This window comes from Syzygium oleosum, unplaced genomic scaffold (genome assembly GCF_021117445.2).
Source record: "Syzygium oleosum isolate NSW1041296 unplaced genomic scaffold, Sole_v2.1 Sole_v2.41, whole genome shotgun sequence".
Taxonomy (NCBI): domain Eukaryota; kingdom Viridiplantae; phylum Streptophyta; class Magnoliopsida; order Myrtales; family Myrtaceae; genus Syzygium; species Syzygium oleosum.
Window position 1 is genome coordinate 1591140 of NW_026607525.1, and position 21463 is coordinate 1612602.

Genomic DNA, 21463 nt, shown 5'->3' on the forward strand with positions numbered 1-21463 from the left:
GCTTAGACTTTTGGGTTGGACTTTCTAACATGGTATCAGAGCTAGTGTTATCCCTTTCGCGAATGTGCATGGTCAAAATTCCACGTGAATGCGCGTAGTCAAAATTTCACGTGTCACTCATAATACGGCGTGTTATCAGTTTAAGTTTTTGGATTGGACTTTCTAATAATTACAAACGAAATAGCGAACAAAACTAGACCAACATGATGACAAAAATGATTAAGCCTATGTGTTTGAGCGTTTGATCTGGGATGTTTTATCATTTTTGTTGGATACTTGCGGCGGTGCTATTCAGACCGGAATAAACTGGACCGCCATCGCGCCGAGTCCTACCCTTTCGTCCGGTAAAAAAAAAACGATGGTCTGCAAGCAACATGAGCATGACGAGAAGTGAGCAAACTTCCCGGATGATGATGCACACCAAAGAAAAGTCTGCACAGCTAAATAGATGCAAACTCACCTGGGTGTTCATGCGTGACAGCTGCAACAAAGCTGGCTTGACGAGACCTGATCAGCATCTGGTAAGCCAAATCCTGCTACGCTATAATGGGAATGCGATTAGTGTGATGTAATTTGATTTTATAATGAAATGTATGTCTACATCCGAGTCTTATTTATTGTATTTTGTATCATATTTTTGTGCAATTGTCCTTACTTAGGAGATATAAAAAACAATAACCATTAAAAAGGGAAATAAATTCTGTCATGAATAAAAAAAAATTATGCCCGGGCCGCCATTTCTAACTACCAGATTGTCACGTGATCCGTCTCTCGGGGAATGCATATCTAAGACGAAAATCTAATGCGATTCAGCTGTATCCTTACATTGCAAGATGACGACCATTTTTGTCTAATATGAAATGAAAACGAGAGTGCATACTTTCTGCATTCTCATCTTAAGATCCTTCTCGTCAACAAGATGATCATAATGCTCATTCACATCTTATAATACGAACTGTATCTCAACAAATGCTCCAGATGGATAGAATTGAAGATACTCTTCATGTAGAGATTTTTTCCTAACCATGTTACAGTGTCAGTAATCGAGACGAGATGACATAACTTCACCCAAAACTTTAATGAATGACAAAACTTTCGAATGGCGATCGCTTGGTCTCTAACTTCCGCATGAATATTCAACGGATTCACAGAGGCCGAGGATCGACCCAATCGCACAGTACTTGTTGCCTGCAAGTGCTGCATACTATCTCCGGTCACAATGCATCATCACCAACTAACGTCTTCGCTCTTTTGATTTTCTTCTTACGGTTCAGCTTTTCCATTCCTTCATTTTCTTTATCGGATGTCTTGTGATCTCTGCCTTCTTTATGTGTCTTCTTCTTCTTCTTCCTCTTCACTGGGAGCGTTCCTTCCTCGTCTCCAAATTGGATTTCATCTAACCTCTGCCTCGAGGCCTCATTTTCTGGCACAACTCGTGCATTTTGGACAGGCTCTGCTCAAGCATGTGCACAGTGAAGATTCATCACCAAAGTAAAACACGCATTATCGAAATTAACGGTTAATGAAGAAAATGTGACCACTTCTTGAAACATTAGATCAAGCTCAAAGCTTGAACTTCAGGATCCACGATTTAATACAAGTACATTCTTTTGTTTACCTAAGGAGCAAGAATACAATTGACTGTAGACAATTTGCGTTCTTGTTCAACTTCCCTTTTAATTTTGGTGGAGATGTATGTCCGAACATATTATAGAGCAAATAATTAATTTACTCGCCTCTCAGAACCTAAGCAACGAGCAAAACCGAAAGACAGAAGATTTCCCAAGTCACTACAGCAAGTAAAGAGGATGTTACCTTCATCAGCAAAACCAGAATCAAAGAGGACACTGTTGAGGTGCTGTTTCAAAAATACCTGTGCGCATTGATGCATATTAAATCAATGAGCTATTACAAAATGTCATAAAGATACTACTGACACTCCAGATCGATCAGAGGCACGTCATAAAGATACTATTGACACTCCAAACCAATTTGAGGCATAAGAAATCATACAGGACCACAAGATATGTCAATATGAGGCCTCAGGAATCATACAAAAACAAGACGTGTCCACATAATGTAGTACAATAGATGGGAAACGCATTGGCAAATTAATTCAGGAAGAGAGGCTCTGAAGCCAAAGAGACGCAACAGGCAGATGGAGATTACTCGGCTTCAGTACCAATATATGCCTTCGTTCTAGTTAGGTCCAAGACTTCCCTAATGTCATCAATTGGATCCTCCAGACAAAATGGAGCCACTGCTTCTACGGGCAAAACCAAAACAACACATCCATGCTAGTTTATTAGGGCATTCTTCAGCCAATGGACATGATGAAATCACCCCTTCAAACTGTAATCCTAATTGCCCTCTTTGATTCCTATATAGCACTCTCAACTTGAGGAAATAATACAATCTTCTTCCCTTCTTGAGCTTTCAGGGAATAATCAAACTATTACTGCTTCACTCTCAGCTACAGTTGACACCCCAACCACATAACTGTGACTTTTTTTTTTTTGGACAAACATAACCGTGACTTAAGTGCCCAGGAAATGCTAACTTTCTACTCGTAGTTAAAATAACAGCGTCTGAGTCCTTGCTAAGTTCAATTTCATTCATTATTCTCCAAGTACAAACTTCTCCATCAATTTTGTACAAAAGAATTCTTTTTCATTGAAGAAAATTGAAAAATCAGAGGTCATGCACAGAATCACAACTATTTTCCATGTAAAAGGCTTACTATGGGTGCATTTGTTTTGCGGAAAATAAATGATTTGGAAAATATTTTCCTAAAAATGATTGTTTGTATCGCATAAAAAAATGAATCAACGAACAATATTTTCATTATCCACGAAAAAATTTAGAAATAAATTGCTGTCGATAATGAAACATTTTTCATTGATTAATTATTTTAAGTGATACAAGCGATTATTTTTGAGAAAATGTTTTCTAAATCATTCATTTTCCGCGAACCAAATGGAGCCTAAAAGGAGAAAAGTTCTTACAAGTGTCACAGCAGTATTACAAGCTCATAAATGTAAAAGTATGTCCTCCATTTGTAGGCTGAAATGCACACGTAATTTTTTACAACCTTGTCTAACTAAATTTCACAAGATACAATATCATTCTTGTGTCACAATACACATAGTTCTTGCACATTCCAGATCTTTTCCAGCAAGACTGACATATTTTAGTAGTAATTGCAATAACTGAAAAGAGGTCACAAAAAGCAGAAGTAACATACCGCAGAAAGAAGTTGTCGCGACTTCACATCCCAAAGGCGCAAATAGCTATCGAGTCCTAGAAGCAAATCAAGCTTTTGACTCAGTGCCAGAAAAAGAGAGAGAGCATAGAAGCAAACAAAAAGCACAAACAAATTCACTAGCCCAGACAGACTCCAACTTTAGAAGAAAAAAAATGCCCTACTCCAACATAACAGCAAATTCACACTATAAAAGTTGGGACCTGGATTACACATCCGTTTACCCACAAAGTAGATACCAAGCTAAAATACAGGTACTGACCGCAAGATGCTATCACTGGGAAGTCCGGATGCCTGGATATATATCGGATGCTTCCAGAACACTTCCCCAGAAAGCATCCTAGCAATTTTCCTGGAAAAAAAATGCTACCATCAGTACACTTATTGAGAAACTAAAATACTAGCAGGTATCTTTATGAATGACTTAGCCTTTGACAAATATTATGCCCTGACATTGGAATAGTGCAAGCCCAAGCCTAGGATTCAGGAAAACCAATGCTTAAGCCCCCCCCTTGAAAAATATTTTGAAAGAAAGCACGTTTAGACATGAAGCGCTTGGGGCAGGCTGGGTCTGGTTCTTGCACCATCGGCAAAAACCCAAGTCTAGCCCTCCCAAATGGGCAGACTTGTCAGGCCTGTCAGGCCATGTGACCATTAGTCAGGTTTGTGTCAAATCATTACCATATATCTAATCAGAAAGTACCTGTGCGCATGTCAAATGATGCAAGATCTCCAGACCCATTTCCAACATAGACTGTATAACCGTCTATATCCTCAGTAACCGCTTTAATGGGAGTTTCCCTGAAATCAAACGATAAAACAGGTCTGCGCTGAGCAGAAATATCATAGAGGCGGACCTGCCATCAAAGTGAAAACCACCATATGTTATTTCAGCAACATGTTCCAAATATAACTACAATGTACAATCATACTGTATAAGTGTGAAAAAATGCAGTGTCTTCCATCTCAACCTACAGCTTGATTTTCATCTCATCTTAATGAGCATAGTTGGACCGGATAAATTGAAAAACTTAGCTTCCGATAAAACAAAACGAATACGGAAGCCAAGGAGAGCCCTAACCAAGGTGGAACTTACAGATTAACATTGTCATCAACCTTTTTCCTTTTCTCTGTTCAGATATGCCATTTGATATGAAAAACTACATATATTTCCCTCGACTCTAGGTTTTTCTCTCTATAACACCATATTATTCCAAAGATATCAAAGTATTCTCCAACAACCTATTCTTGAAAAATTAGATCTAAGGTCAAGAAGGAATCTCGATAACAATTCCCCAGGGGTCTTGCTTCCAGGATACCTTTTAGAACCAGGCACTATATTGTCGCTTGAAGAATTTCAAACTTATGAAACTTACCTGATGACTGTTAGTACCAGCCACGACTTTACGATGATCGTCTTTGCAAAGGAATGTTGCAGATGTAAACCAAGTAGGCGTGAAAATTCCAAGGTTGTTCTTTGGGGGCTACAGTGTTTATAAATACATAGCAATTAGTCCAAAGCCACATGCCGGATGAAAAGAGACAGCTGCAATACTCATTCAGTAATGTAATAACGCTCACCGATTTTGCAGTCCACATCTTACCGCACTTGTCAAGATCCCAAATGTTAAGTTCCACCCCTTTGCTGATTTCAAAGAAACAAAATCTCCATTAATTTTATGACCGAAAAAAATTGGAAAGGAAAGCATACGCATTTTAGCCAAACGATGGCCATGGCAAGCACAAAAACTGGGCGGGGATCGAAATTACTAGACTTTTTGCTGTTGTGGCTGGATTACATGACATGAAAGTACTCACCCCCCTACTACGGCATAATTTTCACTTTCATCCACTTTACAACACAATACACTCCCTGCAGCACATACATCCCATTTATTTGTTGTGCTAGTGGAGATAGAGTCTTCAGGTGAATCCATAACTTCAAAGGATCTCATAACTGCATTTCCCTTCGTTGTACACGAAAGTAAAGTGCACGACCTATTGATGAAGCCAAAGGAAAACATTATGAGAATATACATATGGATGGAAAATCAGAAAATAATCTGAAGTATGTGTCAGGTGAAAGAATTCCAGAAACGATGCAGAAACCTTATGACAAGAAAAAGAATTCCAGAAACAATTATTAACAAAGATTTAAACTAACAACTGGAGACAAGAAGATGGATCGTATTAGCTAGATTAGGATAGTCAGTAAAGTTGCAATCTGACATGAAGGGGACCGAACCATAACATAACAAACATGGCATACCTGGATCTTTCCTCTGTTCTCTCTCTTCTGAATAGATGCAACCCAATAATAGGATCATCTTCAGGTTTTGTGTCACTGGCATCAGAAATTACAACTCGAGTGTCCCCATTAAGAGGGTTAAGGAGCTCAATCTGTCAAATGAACTTGGAAGATACATGATCAAAAGAGGGCCACTTATGCTTGGCATCACCAGGTGGAATTACAATAAATATGCAGAGAACTCCATGATGTAACTTACCTTACCACATTTTCTGGCAACTGCTAGCATCTGCCAGATCAAAATGCAGCCCAATTAATGATTTAAGCAACGTATTACAAGCTACAAAAGCTTCCTAAAACATGCAACCGACACAATGGGCACCAATCTTTCTATGTCAAGATTGAGCGTATAAGCTCCTACTAGTAAAACAAAAACAAATGTGCTCAAAACATAAGCCAAATCAGTTCCGACAGTGAGACATATTGAAAGAGCTGCAGCATATCCGATGCAATACCAAGCATGCCATCCAGTCGAGTGACCGCACAAGTCAGCAATTTTTTTCCCGAAGAATTGGCAATTCTTGCAACAGAAGTACTATCAAAGCACCGGAAAAGCAATGCCTAGACTCTGGAAAACTACTAACTCACGAGACATAAGTTACATTCCGCGAAATTTCTTTCTCGACAATTGTGCCTCTCCGAAGTCTCATCAGAAACGCAGATGCATTCTTCCAACAAATGACAGCTAGTTGTCTGATTATATCCACCTCTTTCTTAAATTAAGAAGCCTAAAGCACATCTTTCCATGGTCAATACGATCTCAACAGCCGAAAGCTTCCGACTAGCAATTAAGAACCCCTCACATACCCCCACAAAGGAACGGACAGGGACTAAACGAATTGTCCGGCGGCTCTCCTATCGACAAGGAACAAAAACCTAAAAAAATAACCACCTTAAGAAGTAACCAAAGGTGCACATGAATTCAGCCACGAGGAGGCACACATTCCCCCCAAACAATTACGCAGTCATGAAAAATGATTGCCAATCCACCCGAACATACACTAACACGCGCATAAAAAAGTACCGAGGCACTAAAAATCCGTAGTCCCCAGCAGAACTACAGCGCTCAATAAGTGGCGAGAACACATACGGGGTCGCGCTTGCGATCGTCGATGGATGCGGCAAGCACGCAACTACGCGATTCCGGCTCGCCCCAGCGCTCGACCACCTTAGGAACGCCTCCTTGCCTGCCTCTAGCTTCAACAACTGATCACCGCCGAGCATCAATCGAAGCGTCAATACATTAACACACAGAGGGGCCACAAGCAGCGAAGAAAGCGAGCTTGCGGCCAAAAGCGAGCTACTTCAAGCGACAACGAGCGGCTGCTTTACCTTTCACGAGGCCAAGGACGTCGAAGGCGAGGGCCCGGAACGGAGGGCAGCCGGGGGACTCCACCGTCGTCGTGCGCGGCATGTTTCCTACGGGCGGAGCGACCGGTTGCGCACGCCGGGATCGCGCCGGAAGTCGTCGGTGGGCGGTTTCGCCGGAAGCCTCAGCAGCTGGAGCCGAGAAAACCCTAAAGCTCTTCTGGACGAAGCCTCGAAGGAGTTTTGCTCGAGCGGGAACACGAAGATGGGCTTTATCTGTCTGTGTGAAATGGGCCTGAAGATGGGCCCTTTTGCTTCGGAGAAAGCAAACAACAAAAGCCAGCCAAAAAATTTCTTATTCCGAGCAAAAAAATTAGGTTAATACCACGAAAAGCCTCAAACCTGGTATACCTATGATAAATTTACTCAAAACTATTGTTTTGCCACAAAAAACCTCAAACTGGTACACCTATGATAATTTTACCCCAAACCATTTTTTTGACCACAAAAACCCCACATGGTACACCTGTGACAATTTTACCCAGAACTAATTTTTTGACCACAAAAAACCCCAAACTGATACATCTGTGACAAATTTACCTTCCGTTAGTTTCCGTTAAATGTTACTGTCAAATTGCTAAGTTTAATGACACATGATAATTGACAGGTATACCGATTTGGGGTTTTACCCCTCTGTTTGTCACAAATTTACTAATTTGTGATTTTTCGTAATATTAATCCAATTTAACGGACACTAATATAGGGTAAATTTGTCACAAATGTACCAATTTGGGGTTTTTAGTGGTCAAAAAATTAGTTCGAGGTAAAATTATCACAAATGTATCAGTTTGGGATTTTTTGTGGTCAAAAAATAGTTCGGGGCAAATTTGTTACAGGTGTACCAGTTTGGGATTTTTTGTGATAAAAAAAATAGTTCGGGTAAAATTGTCACAGATGTATCAGTTTGGGATTTTTCGTGATATTAACCCAAATTTATATATCAAACTGATATATAAATTTATCATTGAGCCAAAAATCTATTCTATTACGAGAAAAGGGAAATTAAAGTAATATGTACTTGACTGTGATCGATCATGTGATTATGTAACATATATGTAAATCGTTCACTTATTGATCGTATGGTTGATAAGCAATTACTTAAATCGAATTATATCAGCCTTGACTTGAGTCTTCGGATTACCGTTTGCTTTCTTTGGTTAAAATTAAGTTGACCACGAAAAATGACTTAAAAGGATACTTAGGCTCCGTTCGTTTGGCGGAAAATATTCTCCTTTTGAAAAATATTTTTCCGGAAGTCATTTTCCTGGAAAATATTTTCCCGGAACATAATTTTCCGGTGTTCGGCGACCAATATGAAAAAGTTTCGGAAAATATTTTTCGCCGCGACGGCGGCGGGCGGTGGCGTCCCGTCCGGCCGACGGCGGAGGCGGCACTAGGGCGACCGACGGCCAACGTCCGGCACGCGGCCCGCGACCTTAATGAAGAAGAAGAAGAAGCTCCGGAAAATGATTTTCGCTTTTGAAGAAGCGAAAGTCATTTTCCGTAGACTTAGGCTATTTTGTGAGGGGGGAAGGAAAATATTTTCCCACAGAAAATGTTTTCCGCCCCTCGAACACCGGAAAACCCGGAAAATATTTTTCGGGAGAATATTTTCCGCCAAACGAACGGAGCCTTATAATCGCCCTTACTTTCATGGTAAAAAGAGAAGTTGTTATTCTTATTTTCATAATACTATACTTAGATAAGAGGAGGATCTTTTCCTACCTCCGATCGCCGTCTCTTGTGTGCTCGTTTAATATATCGTGGCATGAACATCGCACGTGCATTTTTGGTAATTAACTTAAGAAATATCAACGAAACCTTAAATTGCCGCCCATCTCTATCGCCTCTCTCTTTTCTATGTCATCTCGTAACCACAACCAGCCCCTACGGACCTTCAATGGCCCTAGCGTCGACGGTGGCCACCACGGCAAGATGTCCCGCCACCGTGTGCGCTCTCTCTCTCCCTCCCTCCCTCCTCCACCCATGATTCATTCTTAATACATCTTAGGTCAAGATTCAAGTTAACTTAACGAATCTCAATTCGAGGTCCAAAAACCTTAACCATAAGTCAATTAGGGCTCGTCTAACTTGAAATTAAACTAGACCGAAGTTCTAAAGTCAATTGCCTATGGTTAGCCTTAATACGAGCTCGTTGGAGGTCGAGGATGGTCATCGAGTGCTTGTAACTCGTAAGGAAAGAGAGAGCAGAAAAACTAGCGGGACGAGATAGGAAGGAGCACAATGGCAAGGGCGATTATCGTGACAATGACCATCGGTTGCTTCGATGTAGGTGGAGGTGGCTCGCGAGTGTGGCAAACAAGGCAGCGGAATAAAACTTGTGTGCATAAAGAAAGAGACCTAAGTGTTTTTTCTTGTTATGCATTGCGATCAAATGAGACACGGTGAAATGCCAACAAGTATTGTATAAATTAATTTTATTAGAATCGAATCAATCACATTTTAAGAATTCGTACGATCCATGTTTGGACCCACTAAAAGTTCCAATAAGATTTTTGCGCTGTGAATGGTTAAGTTTTATTAAATATTCTTTTCATTCATTGTTTATAGCACGTCTTACGCGATTACCGTTCATTTAATAAAATGGGTTTTCATGAAATTCAATTTTCTATATTATGCTCGCACAAGCCTTTTTTTATATATATATTGGCCCCAAAAAGATTCCTCACATATGATGACCATATTATAATTTTATTTAACAACGACAAGCATCAAATCGGAGGCTAGGACGAGCTTAAATAATGACAAGAATGAAATACGTTCATAATTACAAAAGAAAACGAAATGGTGGAATTAGACGTACGGTTCTCGGAGACCTTACAAGCCTTCTACGCGGAGACAATCATGAGAAATCATAAAATTTTTATTTCGATACGACACAACTTCGATGAAAAAGATTTGCAAATTGTGAAGTTTTGGATAAGAGAGTCATGCAAGGCACTGAGGCCATTCACATACAAAGACCAGCAGGCAAATTCAACTAAGCCCTCATGGGTCTTCCGCGCGCTGGACGGAGTCACCAACTTTGCCCACCCCACCACCAAAACCGGCACCAAAACCGGCTCCGCCGCCGATGCCTCCTCCACCGCCGCCTCCTCCGCCGCCTCCACCGCCGCCGCCACCTCCTCCCCCGCCGATTCCGCCTCCTATCCCTCCACCGGCGCCTATGCCGCCTCCAAATCCCCCACCAGCTCCGCCACCAACTCCTCCGCCGCCACCACCTCCACCACCAATGCCTCCTCCAACACCTCCACCACCCCCAATCCCGCCACCTATACCTCCTCCAACACCACCACCTTTCCCAATCCCGCCACCAATGCCTCCAGCACCTCCTCCACCACCAATGCCACCACCCACACCACCTCCAACGCCACCGCCAATTCCTCCACCACCTCCTTTTCCAATCCCACCACCAATTCCTCCTCCAGTACCTCCACCGCCACCAATTCCACCACCTCCTTTTCCAATTCCACCCCCTACACCTCCTCCAGCACCGCCACCGCCACCCCCTTTTCCAATTCCACCCCCTATGCCTCCTCCAGCACCACCACCGCCAATGCCTCCACCACCTCCTTTCCAATTCCACCTCCAACGCCTCCTCCCCCCTACGCCTCCTCCAGCACCACCACCGCCAATGCCTCCACCACCTCCTTTTCCAATTCCACCCCCTACACCTCCTCCAGCACCACCACCACCACCAATGCCGCCGCCGCCACCACCAATGCCTCCACCACCTCCTTTTCCAATTCCACCTCCAACGCCTCCTCCAGCACCGCCACTGCCGCCACCACCAATGCCTCCACCACCTCCTTTTCCAATTCCACCTCCAACGCCTCCTCCAGCACCGCCACCGCCACCAATGCCTCCACCACCTCCTTTTCCTCCTTTTCCAATTCCACCCCCTACACCTCCTCCAGCACCACCACCACCACCAATGCCGCCGCCGCCACCACCAATGCCTCCACCACCTCCTTTTCCAATTCCACCTCCAACGCCTCCTCCAGCACCGCCACCACCACCAATGCCTCCACCACCTCCTTTTCCAATTCCACCTCCACCACCGCCGCCGCCACCAAGGCCGCCACCACTGCCGCCGCCTACACCTCCTCCAGCACCGCCACCCCCACCAATACCGCCACCTCCCCCAACTCCTCCACCACCTCCTCCAATAACCCCGTGGTGATGCTTTTTGCCCTTTTCGTGTTGCTTACGTCCACCGCCCTTCCCTACACAGTCAGGCTTCTGAAGACCATGAACGCCAGGAGTCCCAGACCCAAAACTGAAACCCACTCCTTTTCCGAAGCTAAAAGAGTGTCCAAAGCTAAACCCTTTCCCTCCTCCGAAACCACCGGCTGCTCCACCGATCCAACCATCATTATTGCCGAAGAACCACTCCGGCTTCTTCACCTCGCCGCTGGCCTCATTCTTCTCCTCCAGCTTCCTGCTCTCTGCACACACACTGCACACCACAAAAGCCAGAGCTAAAACCACGACAACAGATTTCACGGTGGCCATCACACTTATAGACTACCAACCATGAATCGATCTGTGAGTACACTACCCAGTACATGCATGGACCATGCAAAGCACAATGAACGATCCGAGGGTCGTATAGGCTTTATATAGAGAGGGATCTTCGTGAACATTGGACGGTCAAGTTGGTCGAGTTGGTGTCTCTTTTCTGTGAGCCATTTAATGTGTGCGTTACAGAACAGAAGGTGCGAAGACGGAGAGGATTGAATATTACGACGGGGTTGGAAGTTGGGACGATCTCTCTTTTAAATTTTACAGTTTGGTCACCGCACTAAAACTTTACATTCAATTGTACAGTCTGGTCATTCCGCTCAGTCGCGTGACCTTCTACGTGATCATCCCGTTCCCCCATTCATGGCTGCTTCGGTGATCTTCCCAAAACTCTCTCTCTCTCTCTCTCTCTCTCTCTCTCTCTCTCTCTCTCTCTCTCTCTCTCTCCTGTTGAGAAACGAAGCTTAGCATTCAATGGAGAAGGCAACCACCAACCCTGCAAGAATCTCACGTTCCATGGGTAAGCTCGGACGTGTTTCTAGTTAAGTGCAGGCGTTGGAAATCGGGAAAGGGAATGCGTTCTCAAGAATCTTGCGCCCTTTACCTTAAATGCCACCAAAGGCCCGTTGACTTTTCTTCTTGTCAGGAGTCATTTATGTTTTTTTTTTCCTTTGGTAGTAAATATTTCGTAACTTGGTTCTCAAAATAGAATAATTATTCTAGGACCCTGTCTTTTGTTTGATTTACCACAAGTACGCAACAGATAATCTAGGTTTCTCATTATATTACCAAAACTTACACTTTTACGGCTTTTCACCTATAAGATGATTCGACCCAAAAAAAAAATAAAACCCCAATAAGATGATTAAAGTCCAATTTCACCTCTATTGATATAATAACTAATCATTCCGTTGTCACGAACGGCTTCACTTTATCAACTCTTATATGGATTACCAAACTTTTATTCGTGTGATTTAGCAGCTTTTTTTAAATTAGCTTATCTATTAATTTTGGTTTATCGACTCCCATTTGAATTGCTTACGGGTCTTTAGTTTTTATTTTTTTTTTAAAAAATATACCAACTTTTGTATTGAATCGGTAATTTTTATTTGCCTTACTTACCAGCCCGAAATATATATATATATATATATATATATATATATATATATATATTCCAATTCCTTTAAGAGATTATCGACTTTAAATGAAGTAATTAACAGCTTTTCTCTTGTTAAGTTATCAATTGATTATACATTGCTAACTCTTATTTGAATTAGTTCCTGGCATTTATATGTCTTTTTTTCTTTAATACCAACTTTTCTTACCTACGACAAAAAGAAATTATCATCTTTTATGGACTTTCATTAATCTTCTTTCACCAAGGCCTTAGATTTACCGACTCTTATATGACTTTACCAAGCTTTAATTAAATGACTTATCAACAGTTCTCCGATTAAGTGACTCACTAGTTATGGTTTATCAACATTTATTTATTTTTTTCGTAAATTTAGCTACTTTTTTTATCAGCTTACCGCTATTATTTGTTGCTTATCAACTTTTTAAATGTACTAATACTTTTCAGAAATAGAGTCGAGGCGGATCGTGGCCTAGAGGTGGCCACGGTTCGGAACCGACCGGTTCCGGTTCGTGGCCAAGTGTGAACCGGAACCGGTTCCGGGCCGGTTCCTATTTTTTTCTGTTTTTTTCTTTTCCTTTTCCTTTTCTTTTTTTTTTCTTCCTCCGCGGCCGGCCATAGCCGGGCGAGCGTGCGAGTCGCCGTCCTCTAGGCGGCGGCCCTCGCCGGCGTCGGGTGAGAGGCCGGCCTCGCTGGGCCGGGCGAGGCCGGCCCGCCCGACGCCGGCGAGGTCGAGCCTCGCCGGTTGCGAGGCGGAGGTAGCCTTGATTGCGAGGCGAGGCCGAGCCTTGCCGGCGGCGAGGCGGCCGCCTCGCCCAGGCCGAGGGCCGGCCTCGCCCGACGCCGGCGAGTCGAGCCTCGCGATTGCGGGCGAGGCCTCGCCTCGCCTCGCCGGCGCCGGGCGAGGCCGGCCTCGCCTCGCCTCGCCGGCGTCGGGCGAGGCCGGCCTCGCCCGGCCCGGGCGAGGCCGCCCTCGCTCGACAGCCGGCGAGGCCCCTCGCCCGACGCCCGCGACCTCCGCGCCGGCCCGGCCATGGCCGGCCGGCGGTCATGCGGAGGAAGAAAAAAAAATTAAAATATAAATTATAATTTTAAAAACAGAAACAAGGAAAAAAGACAAAAGAGAAAAAGGAAAAACAGAAAAGGAAAAGGAAAAGAAAAAGAAGAAAAACAGAAAAGAAAAAACAGAAATGAAAATAAAAAATATTAAAAAAATACTATTCTTATGATAGAACATTATTCAATATAAATTGTGATTAAAATGTAAATTGTACTCAAATTTGGGGACAAAAAGACAAGAGAGAAAGAGAGGGCTTCAACTTAATAAATTATCATTAAACACATTACAATTCGTTACAACGATCTTAAAAAAAAAGGAGTACAATATATATACCCTAAAATTATCCCAAAACCTAAGCATTCCGTGCGCAGGGGACCAGAGGTCACATATCGTCGGATTATATTTCGGTTTCCCTAGGCTCACGTGGGCGTACCCGGTATGAGAAACAAGAGTTCCCGAAATATTTGCCAACTCCAATAGTTCTTTTACCCTCAATCGTCACTACCCGTTCCAGTACCGATAGTGGTAGCGGTAGTATCTCCGTCGTTAAAGAATTCGGATTCATTATTCCGATCTATCTCTTGTTGCCGGTATTGAGCCTTCGTCCAATCAGCAACACAAGCTTGCATCTCCACTGATTCTGGATATAATCTTGAACGATGTTCGTTCAAAATATTACCTCCGGCACTGAATGCTTGTTCGACCGCAACTGTGGAACAAGGGGTTGAAAAAATCTGTTTTGCAATAAGAGAAATGATTGGGTATTGGCTTGCGTGCCTCTTCCACCAATCCAAAATAAAAAATCTGTACCACCTTCGGCTTCGATAAACTCAAATAAAATGGTTAGATAACTCTCTAATTCAGAAATATTTCCTATTACTCCCTTTTGTTTTTTTTGTCTATGTAATAAAAGTTGGTACCCTCTACTAATTTTACATGTACTGTCATTTTGTATCTCCGTAGATTGAGAAGATCTAATATCACCTAAATTATATTTAGTATAAAATTCATTATATAATTCTATTACTACGTTTTTAACCTCACGTACTATGGTTGTAACATTTGTCACATCATAATGTAAACATTGATAATACGCACGCAAAAAATCATTTAAGCCATCCAATTTGCAACGCGGATCAAAAACACAAGCAACTAAATAAATCATGGGAATTTCACTATAATAATGAAGCCATTTCATTTTCATTGCAACTATAGTATGTTGTAATTCAACATCATTTTCATATTCATCAAAAGTTTCGACAATATTAGTACACTCTACTAAAAATAAATGTGTAGTAGGATAATAAACACCAGACAAAGTATAAGTTGCATCATTAAAAACCTTTAAAAGATCTAAAATTTTTTGGCAAATATGCCACTCTTGTGGGTATAAATTAATCTCAGGTATATTATTAGAAATGAATGCACATAATAAATCTTTATATGCTAAAGATTCACTAAGCAAGTGGAAAGTAGAATTCCAACGAGTTGGAACATCTCTTGGAAATCTTTTTGGCTTTTTGCCATTATCTCTACAAAATCTACCCCATTCTTTCATTTTTTTGGGATGTTTCCATAAAAATCGAATCGCCGTTTTTATTGGTTGAAGAAAAATATCAAGAGTTTTCAAACCATCTTGTACACATCAATTTAAAACATGACAAGCACATCTAATGTGAAAAAATTTTCCACCAAAAGCGGGTTTACAAATATTTTCTAACTCGGCAATTGAAGCGGTATTTGCTGCGGCATTATCAAAACCAATTGAAAAAATTTTGTTAAGCAAATAATATTCGTCTAAAACTTGCCTAATTAGTCTATAAATATTATTTGCCGTATGATGATCATCGAAAACTCTAAATGCAATAACTCTTTTTTGAATAGTCCACTCGTCATCTATCCAATGACATGTTATGCCCATGTAAGAATGATTTTGCCAATGATCACTCCAAATATCACTACCTATATGCACGTATCCATTAAATTGCATAAAAAAGTTTTGTAAATCATTTTTTTCATTTTTGTAAAGATCTTTAATTACTCGTTTAGTTGTATTTCTAGAAACACGTTTTGCTTGTGGAGCACATGCTTTTTGTACAAATTCATTAAAACCAAATCTTTCTCCAAAATTAAATGCTAAATGCTCAACGGAAATAAATTTGCCTAATTCTTCCTTATAAGTTTTTTCATTAAAACGAAATAAAGGGGAAGTGTTAGGATTGACGTACCCGGAAATTTGTTGTTGCCCGATATCGATTCCCGTTTCGGTTGGATGTTTGCTCATAAGATGTCGTTTAAATGTTCCATATCCTTGTCCACCTGTATATTTATATATTTTTTCACAATATTTACAAATTATATCATACCTTTTTTGATCGATATCAAACCTTTCCATTTTCGTGAAGTGATTCCAAATGTCGGATGTAAATTCCCGTTCCGCTTCCTTTGTTGTAGATATTTCAGCAGGAGGATGAAAACTTTCTTGCGTCGGGACGCGCTCCACATCGTGAAAAATGTTAATTTCATCATCTTGAAAATCTGCACATTCACGAGGATCAAAAGAATGATGGGATTCCGTCGCGATATTCTTACCTTTGCCAGTTGGCACTCTACTTCCACTTGCCATTTTTCGAATGGATTGAGAGAATTAAGCGGATTAATTGGGAGAATTAAGAAAGAATTGCGTGGATTGAGAAAATTGAGAGAATTTCAGAGAATTTGAGAGAATTTCGAGTATTGAGAAAATTTGAGACTTGAGAGAAGAGAATTGGAGAGAATTTGAGAGAATTGTGTGTGTATTGTGAGAATTTGAGAGAATTTATAGGAAAATAATAGAAGAAAATTTAGAATTAAAAAAAATAAAACATAACCGTTGCAAAATTACAACGGTTATGTGTTTTTTTATTTATTTTAATTATAAAAACGCCCGTTGGGGCGTAGCCGTTGCCCCAACGGGCCGCAGCCGCAAGGTGCTGCGATGCAGCAGGGCCTGCACGTCTGCAGGCCCTGCTACGGATAAAAAATTTTATTTTATTTTTTTTTTTTTTTTTGGTTGGGGCTAGTTGGCTGGTTCTCCGCACCTGCCCAGGCTACTTAGCCACGTATTTGCCGGCATGGCTTTGTGTGCAGCACAGTGCTGTATCCTGCAGCCTTTTTTAATTTTTTAATTTTTTTTTTTGCACAGAGCCGCGGTTCCGTGGCCGGTTCAATTTTCCGCAGGCCGGGCAGAGGACCAGACATGCCGCGGGCGGTTCCGATTCCAACGGCTTCCGCTGGGCTCGGAAGTTTGACCCGGGCCGGTTCAGTCCGATTCCGGGCCAAAACCGGCCCGTGGCCACCTCTATCGTGGCCTATGAAAGAGATATCGACAGTATTAGTTCCAAAACTAGTCCAAAACTAGTTGAAGACGAGAGATGAATTGTAGAGAGAGAGAGAGAGAGAGGTGACTTGGGGGGAAGAGAGAGAAATTGAGGTCGACGGGGTTGTCCAAGACCGCGAAGGTGGTGGCCGGCAACGAGGGAGGAGGGTGACGGTCGAGAAGGTTAAGTTTTTGGGCGTGCGGGTTACGTGAGGCTAGGGTTTTTGGGAAGTTCACATAAAAAAAGTTAATTATATCTTTATAGTGGAGCAGATTCACATATTTGTGATAAAGGAAACATAGGTACGTTCCTAGGCATGAGTTCAAACCCGACACATACTGTCGGGCATCGTCCCAAAAGATGCTACGCCGTATTAGGTGGTTGTAATCTAAGCTTAGTGACATAAATGCAAATCTAATCAAAGATTAGGACGCAAGCGAAACTCACCTCATCTATTTTTTTTTTGGGGGGTATCAAACACCTATGAAAATGGACGTGGCCCAAAAAAAACAAACGAAAAAAAATGAAATGAAAAAGAGAGAGAAAAAACAGAGTCCCCATAGGCAGAGGACGCTTCTTCCTCCCCTGCTCGACTGATAAACCCTAGAAGCACGTAGAAAGGACCCAGTCAAGTCAACGTTTCCATATCAAACTCCTCCGAAGCATCCCACCCCGCTTCGCTTCGCTTCGCTTCGACGCCATCGAAGCCCCTTTTCCCCATCTGGGTCTTGCTTCATCGGGTCGATTCTGGGTCTGGAGACGATGGGCGATGATGCAGAGGTCGATCCCGTGAGCTCGTCCATGGCGGATCCCTACCGCACCAAGCGCGTCAAGAGATCCGCTCGCGGCCAGACGGCGCTCCCCGGCCGGCCCAACCCCGTCACCAGGCGCAACGCCCGGAGCCTCGGCCGCGGCGGCGGCGGCGGATTCGGCGATGAGGAGGACGGCGGCGGATTCGGCGATGACGGCGGCGGCGAAGGTAATTACGGTATCCAGCAAAACCCTAGTTACGGCAATGAATATCAAAATGGTCACGGTGGCAACTTTAGCGGTAGCGGTAGAGGGGCGCAGGGATACGTGAGGAAGCGTGGGCAGGAGAATTTGGTCCCTGCTGTTGATTATGAGGCGGGGTTTCCGAACCAAGGTCCGTTATGGAGCGACTATGCCAAGTTCACGTTGCTGGAAGTGTGGGGGGAGAGGTTTTTGCAGCTGGGTCGGAAGAGTGTGAGGTCTGAGGATTGGAGCGAGATTGCGGAGAAAGTGTCCGAGTGGGCACGGATGGAATTCACTGAGGTAGACTGTAGGCAGCAGCTAGATGCTTTGAAGAAGAAGTATAAGAAAGAAAGGGCGAAGATGGATCGAACGGGAATTACTCCGAGCTGGATGCACTTTAGGAGGATGGATATGCTGATGATGGGTACGAGCATGGAAGATGGCGGGTTGGCCTGCGGTGTGGATTCGGGAGAGTTTTGCTTTGCGGACACCATGGTTTATCTGGATAAGTCGAATGCGTTTGATGAGATGAGGGATAGTCCGGGCGAGTCGGAGTCGGAGATGGACGGGGATGAGGAAGAGGACGATGATATGCCTCCGCCGAGGAAGGAGGATGGAGGAGAGGGGATGAGGGTTTTGGCAGATTCGATAGAGAGGTTTGGAGAGTTATATGAGAAGATTGAGAGTAATAAGAGGGAACAGATGTTGGAGTTGAAGAAGATGCGGGCGAATTTTCAGCAGGAACTAGAGTTGCAGAAGAAGGAGATTTTGGAGAGAGCACAGGCTGAGATTGCAAAAATACAGGCAGCAAGCATGGACGACGGTGACGAAGATGAGGATGACATCTACAGTGAATAGTCACGAGTATGTAATCTTTGTTTGTGTTGGCATCTTTGCCCAATAGACTAATGGAATTGCTTCCTGTTTGTAGCACCTTTTTCACTAATTCAATACAATAACTTTAATATGCTTTACTTATACCTGGAGCTTAATTGTGGGTCTTTTTACATGAATCGCACTTTGGGAATGTAGTTATCAGGCTTTCTTGGAAAATGGGGAAGATTGGAAGTAACTATTTCCGTTGTGATCCTTGTTTGGTATCATCGATTACTGGGAGGATGGATAGAAAACTGTTCCGGGGTACACGCTACTTCCTAGAAGTGGATCCTCCAATCTCCTTCACACTAAGGGGATTAGCAATGCTAAACCTTCATCAACCTTCCCCTATGCATAAGCTTGACCCTATGAGCTTTTAAATTACTTTACTGCACATATTTCTGATTACCTGCAACAGAGGATAAGTTTTCAATTGTGGAAAACATGTTTACCTGAGAGTATCTGTGCTATATTTGGACCACGATATCCAGTGTTTTTGCTTTCCTGAACTTAGATAAGGAAAATATAAGAAAGTTCACGAGGTTTAAAATCATTTGGTGAGAAACATTAGTAAAGATACTTCAGCATATTCGTTTCGTGCTTATAGATCTCTACAGTTGTTCAATAAGCATTCTTTCATTGTTAGATGCTATGTGCATCTTAATGTTCTTTCCTCCTGCTTCTTTGATCTCCTAGCTGCTATCACTGGCATCACTTAGTCCTTTTGAGGGATTTCTCCATGGTCGATACAACAGTCAAGATTCTGCATATACTAGGCCCTATCAGATGAGGTTATATATGAGACAATAAAACAGAGATATATCTAGTTTCAAGGACATTGATTTCTATCTGGAATCTTCTGGATGACTTATTGCTGGATGAAATTTGTCTGGTTACGTTGCAGTCTTTAGGCTCTAACTGAATTGCCTTCAACACATTATGAAGCTTAAAAGTTATCTGATCCGAAAATATTATGCAAATCACGTTGCTTACATTTATTAAAATGAATTTCATGTGCTTTAGAAATTTTGACTACATACACGTCTCATCTTCTTATGTTTAAAACTTAAACAAAGCCAACAAACGGCGGTACATGTACTACTTGGGAACACTTCTTGAATTTGGTGAAATGAAGAAGTAGAATTTATTGGGGTTAGAAATTCACCTTACTGTATCATTTGCTGATAACTTGAGGTCATATTGATTTTTAGGCCTGAGGAATTGATTTTTAGTGCAGTGCTGTAAGGTTGGGTTGCTTGTCTTCCTGTCGGTAGATTTTAGTGAGTTATGGACTTGCTGGGTTTTAGTTATCCATTATATATTGCGTGGTCAAGTTAATATTTGAATGTGGAGAACATTAGAAATCCCCTTGAGGGTAACGGATGCACCGTTGAGCCTGTGAAGGTGACAGTTTGGGCGAAATACGTTGGTCTGCCGCTTGGGATAGAATAATGCTGAGAACATAGAGTTAAGATTCTTTTTTAAGCATGAAGGAGATTGGTGCTCCCTCTGACTGATGCACTTGGCAAAAATAGTTGAGAATAGTGGCAATTTGTATTTATCGAAACATGTAAGGCGTCGGTCATCATTTAGGAATGTTTATGTTGCAAATTGCAGAGCTCTGTAATAGTGTGTTGCTTTGATTACACCGTGGTGGTGGCTAGGTTCCTCTGACAAGTGAAATAATCAAGCAAACCCGAGTCCTAATAGGCGATACATATAGACCGGTTGAAGGCAAGCAACACCTTCAGGAGAAAGTACATTTGGCAATTACAGCTTCATGGAGGCATCTCTGCATGTGGGTGGTGACCGTTCACTTAAGTGAAACAATGGCAGAAGGACATCAAGATATGTGGATGTTCATCAAAGAACATATTGGGATTCGACCCAGTTCCTCATCAGTCTGAACTGAAGGATTTTCGTCTCCTCTAACATGTTGGAATATATAATGAGTCAAACGTGTAGGCACTCTTTTTTTCAGGTCAGACCAGAACTTTAACAAACATGTATGTGTCACGGCCGGAGGTTTTCAATGTACGATGGACCGAGGATGATCCAAAAAGACCGGACGAGCCTTTCTTGTGTACTCGAGAATATTCCAAGGGGCAACATAGGAATTTTATACTATTCTAGAGTGTTCTTGTAATTAATGCAGGTGGTCGGTAGATCAAAAAATAGAATTACCACCGTTAGATTAATGGGAGATCTACGGTTGTAATTAGAGAAATACTTGTATATATAGGGGTTTCCTCTCCTCATTTGTATCATCTTACAATTAATAAAAATTTCAAAGTTTCTCTTGTCAGGTTAATGTCACGGTTTGAAGATGATCCAAGAAGATTAGCCTCGTCGCATCTTTGGCATGAAAGGTATCAATTTGCTTCTTGAATTGCCAAAGAGCTTTTGCAGTTCCCAATTTACTTCACTCTCCGATAGACCCTTCCATTGAATCAACTATTCTTACTTTGGCGCACAATACCGCTTTCGCATGACTCGATCCGCTGTGATGAAATCAACTGCGCAGTAATACGAGGCTTTTGCTCTGAGAGGTGCCTGT

General features: G+C 42.3%; 3 protein-coding genes across 3 annotated transcripts; 1 reads left to right on the forward strand and 2 right to left on the reverse strand.

The window, feature by feature from the left end:
- Window positions 1–785: 785 nt before the first annotated feature.
- On the reverse strand, window positions 786–7098 carry LOC115670968 (uncharacterized). The gene is made up of 12 exons (XM_056306134.1): window positions 6903–7098; window positions 6661–6776; window positions 5770–5799; window positions 5532–5662; window positions 5081–5260; window positions 4844–4907; window positions 4639–4746; window positions 3966–4119; window positions 3525–3614; window positions 3245–3300; window positions 1816–1873; window positions 786–1453 (listed from the first exon to the last, which is right to left on the reverse strand). The coding sequence occupies exons 1-12, from the start codon at window positions 6982–6984 to the stop codon at window positions 1215–1217; spliced, it is 1308 nt and encodes a 435-aa protein (XP_056162109.1). The 5' UTR covers window positions 6985–7098; the 3' UTR covers window positions 786–1214.
- LOC115670969 (glycine-rich cell wall structural protein 1-like) lies at window positions 6990–11474 on the reverse strand. Its single transcript, XM_056306021.1, has 3 exons — window positions 10868–11474; window positions 10082–10768; window positions 6990–7192 (listed from the first exon to the last, which is right to left on the reverse strand). The coding sequence occupies exons 1-3, from the start codon at window positions 11472–11474 to the stop codon at window positions 6990–6992; spliced, it is 1497 nt and encodes a 498-aa protein (XP_056161996.1).
- Window positions 11475–17655: 6181 nt separating this feature from the next.
- Window positions 17656–21033, forward strand: LOC115670970 (trihelix transcription factor ENAP1-like). Its single transcript, XM_030592396.2, has 2 exons — window positions 17656–18894; window positions 20571–21033. The coding sequence occupies exon 1, from the start codon at window positions 17800–17802 to the stop codon at window positions 18886–18888; it is 1089 nt and encodes a 362-aa protein (XP_030448256.2). The 5' UTR covers window positions 17656–17799; the 3' UTR covers window positions 18889–18894; window positions 20571–21033.
- Window positions 21034–21463: the final 430 nt, after the last annotated feature.

Excerpts from the sequence above, each read along its gene's own strand:
- LOC115670970 (XM_030592396.2), top strand. The coding sequence starts at position 17,800 with ATGGGCGATGATGCAGAGGTCGATCCCGTGAGCTCGTCCATGGCGGAT.
- LOC115670969 (XM_056306021.1), bottom strand. The coding sequence starts at position 11,474 with ATGGCCACCGTGAAATCTGTTGTCGTGGTTTTAGCTCTGGCTTTTGTG. Across the intron at positions 10,769-10,867 it reads TGGTGGTGGTGCTGGAGGAG|GAGGTGGTGGAGGCATTGGT; the intron begins GTGTAGGGGGTG and ends GAATTGGAAAAG. Across the intron at positions 7,193-10,081 it reads CGGAATCGGCGGGGGAGGAG|CAAAAGGGCCCATCTTCAGG; the intron begins GTGGCGGCGGCG and ends CTTTCTCCGAAG.
- LOC115670968 (XM_056306134.1), bottom strand. The coding sequence starts at position 6,984 with ATGCCGCGCACGACGACGGTGGAGTCCCCCGGCTGCCCTCCGTTCCGG. Across the intron at positions 5,800-6,660 it reads ACGATCGCAAGCGCGACCCC|ATGCTAGCAGTTGCCAGAAA; the intron begins GTATGTGTTCTC and ends TTGATCTGGCAG. Across the intron at positions 3,301-3,524 it reads CCCAGTGATAGCATCTTGCG|GACTCGATAGCTATTTGCGC; the intron begins GTCAGTACCTGT and ends ATTTGCTTCTAG.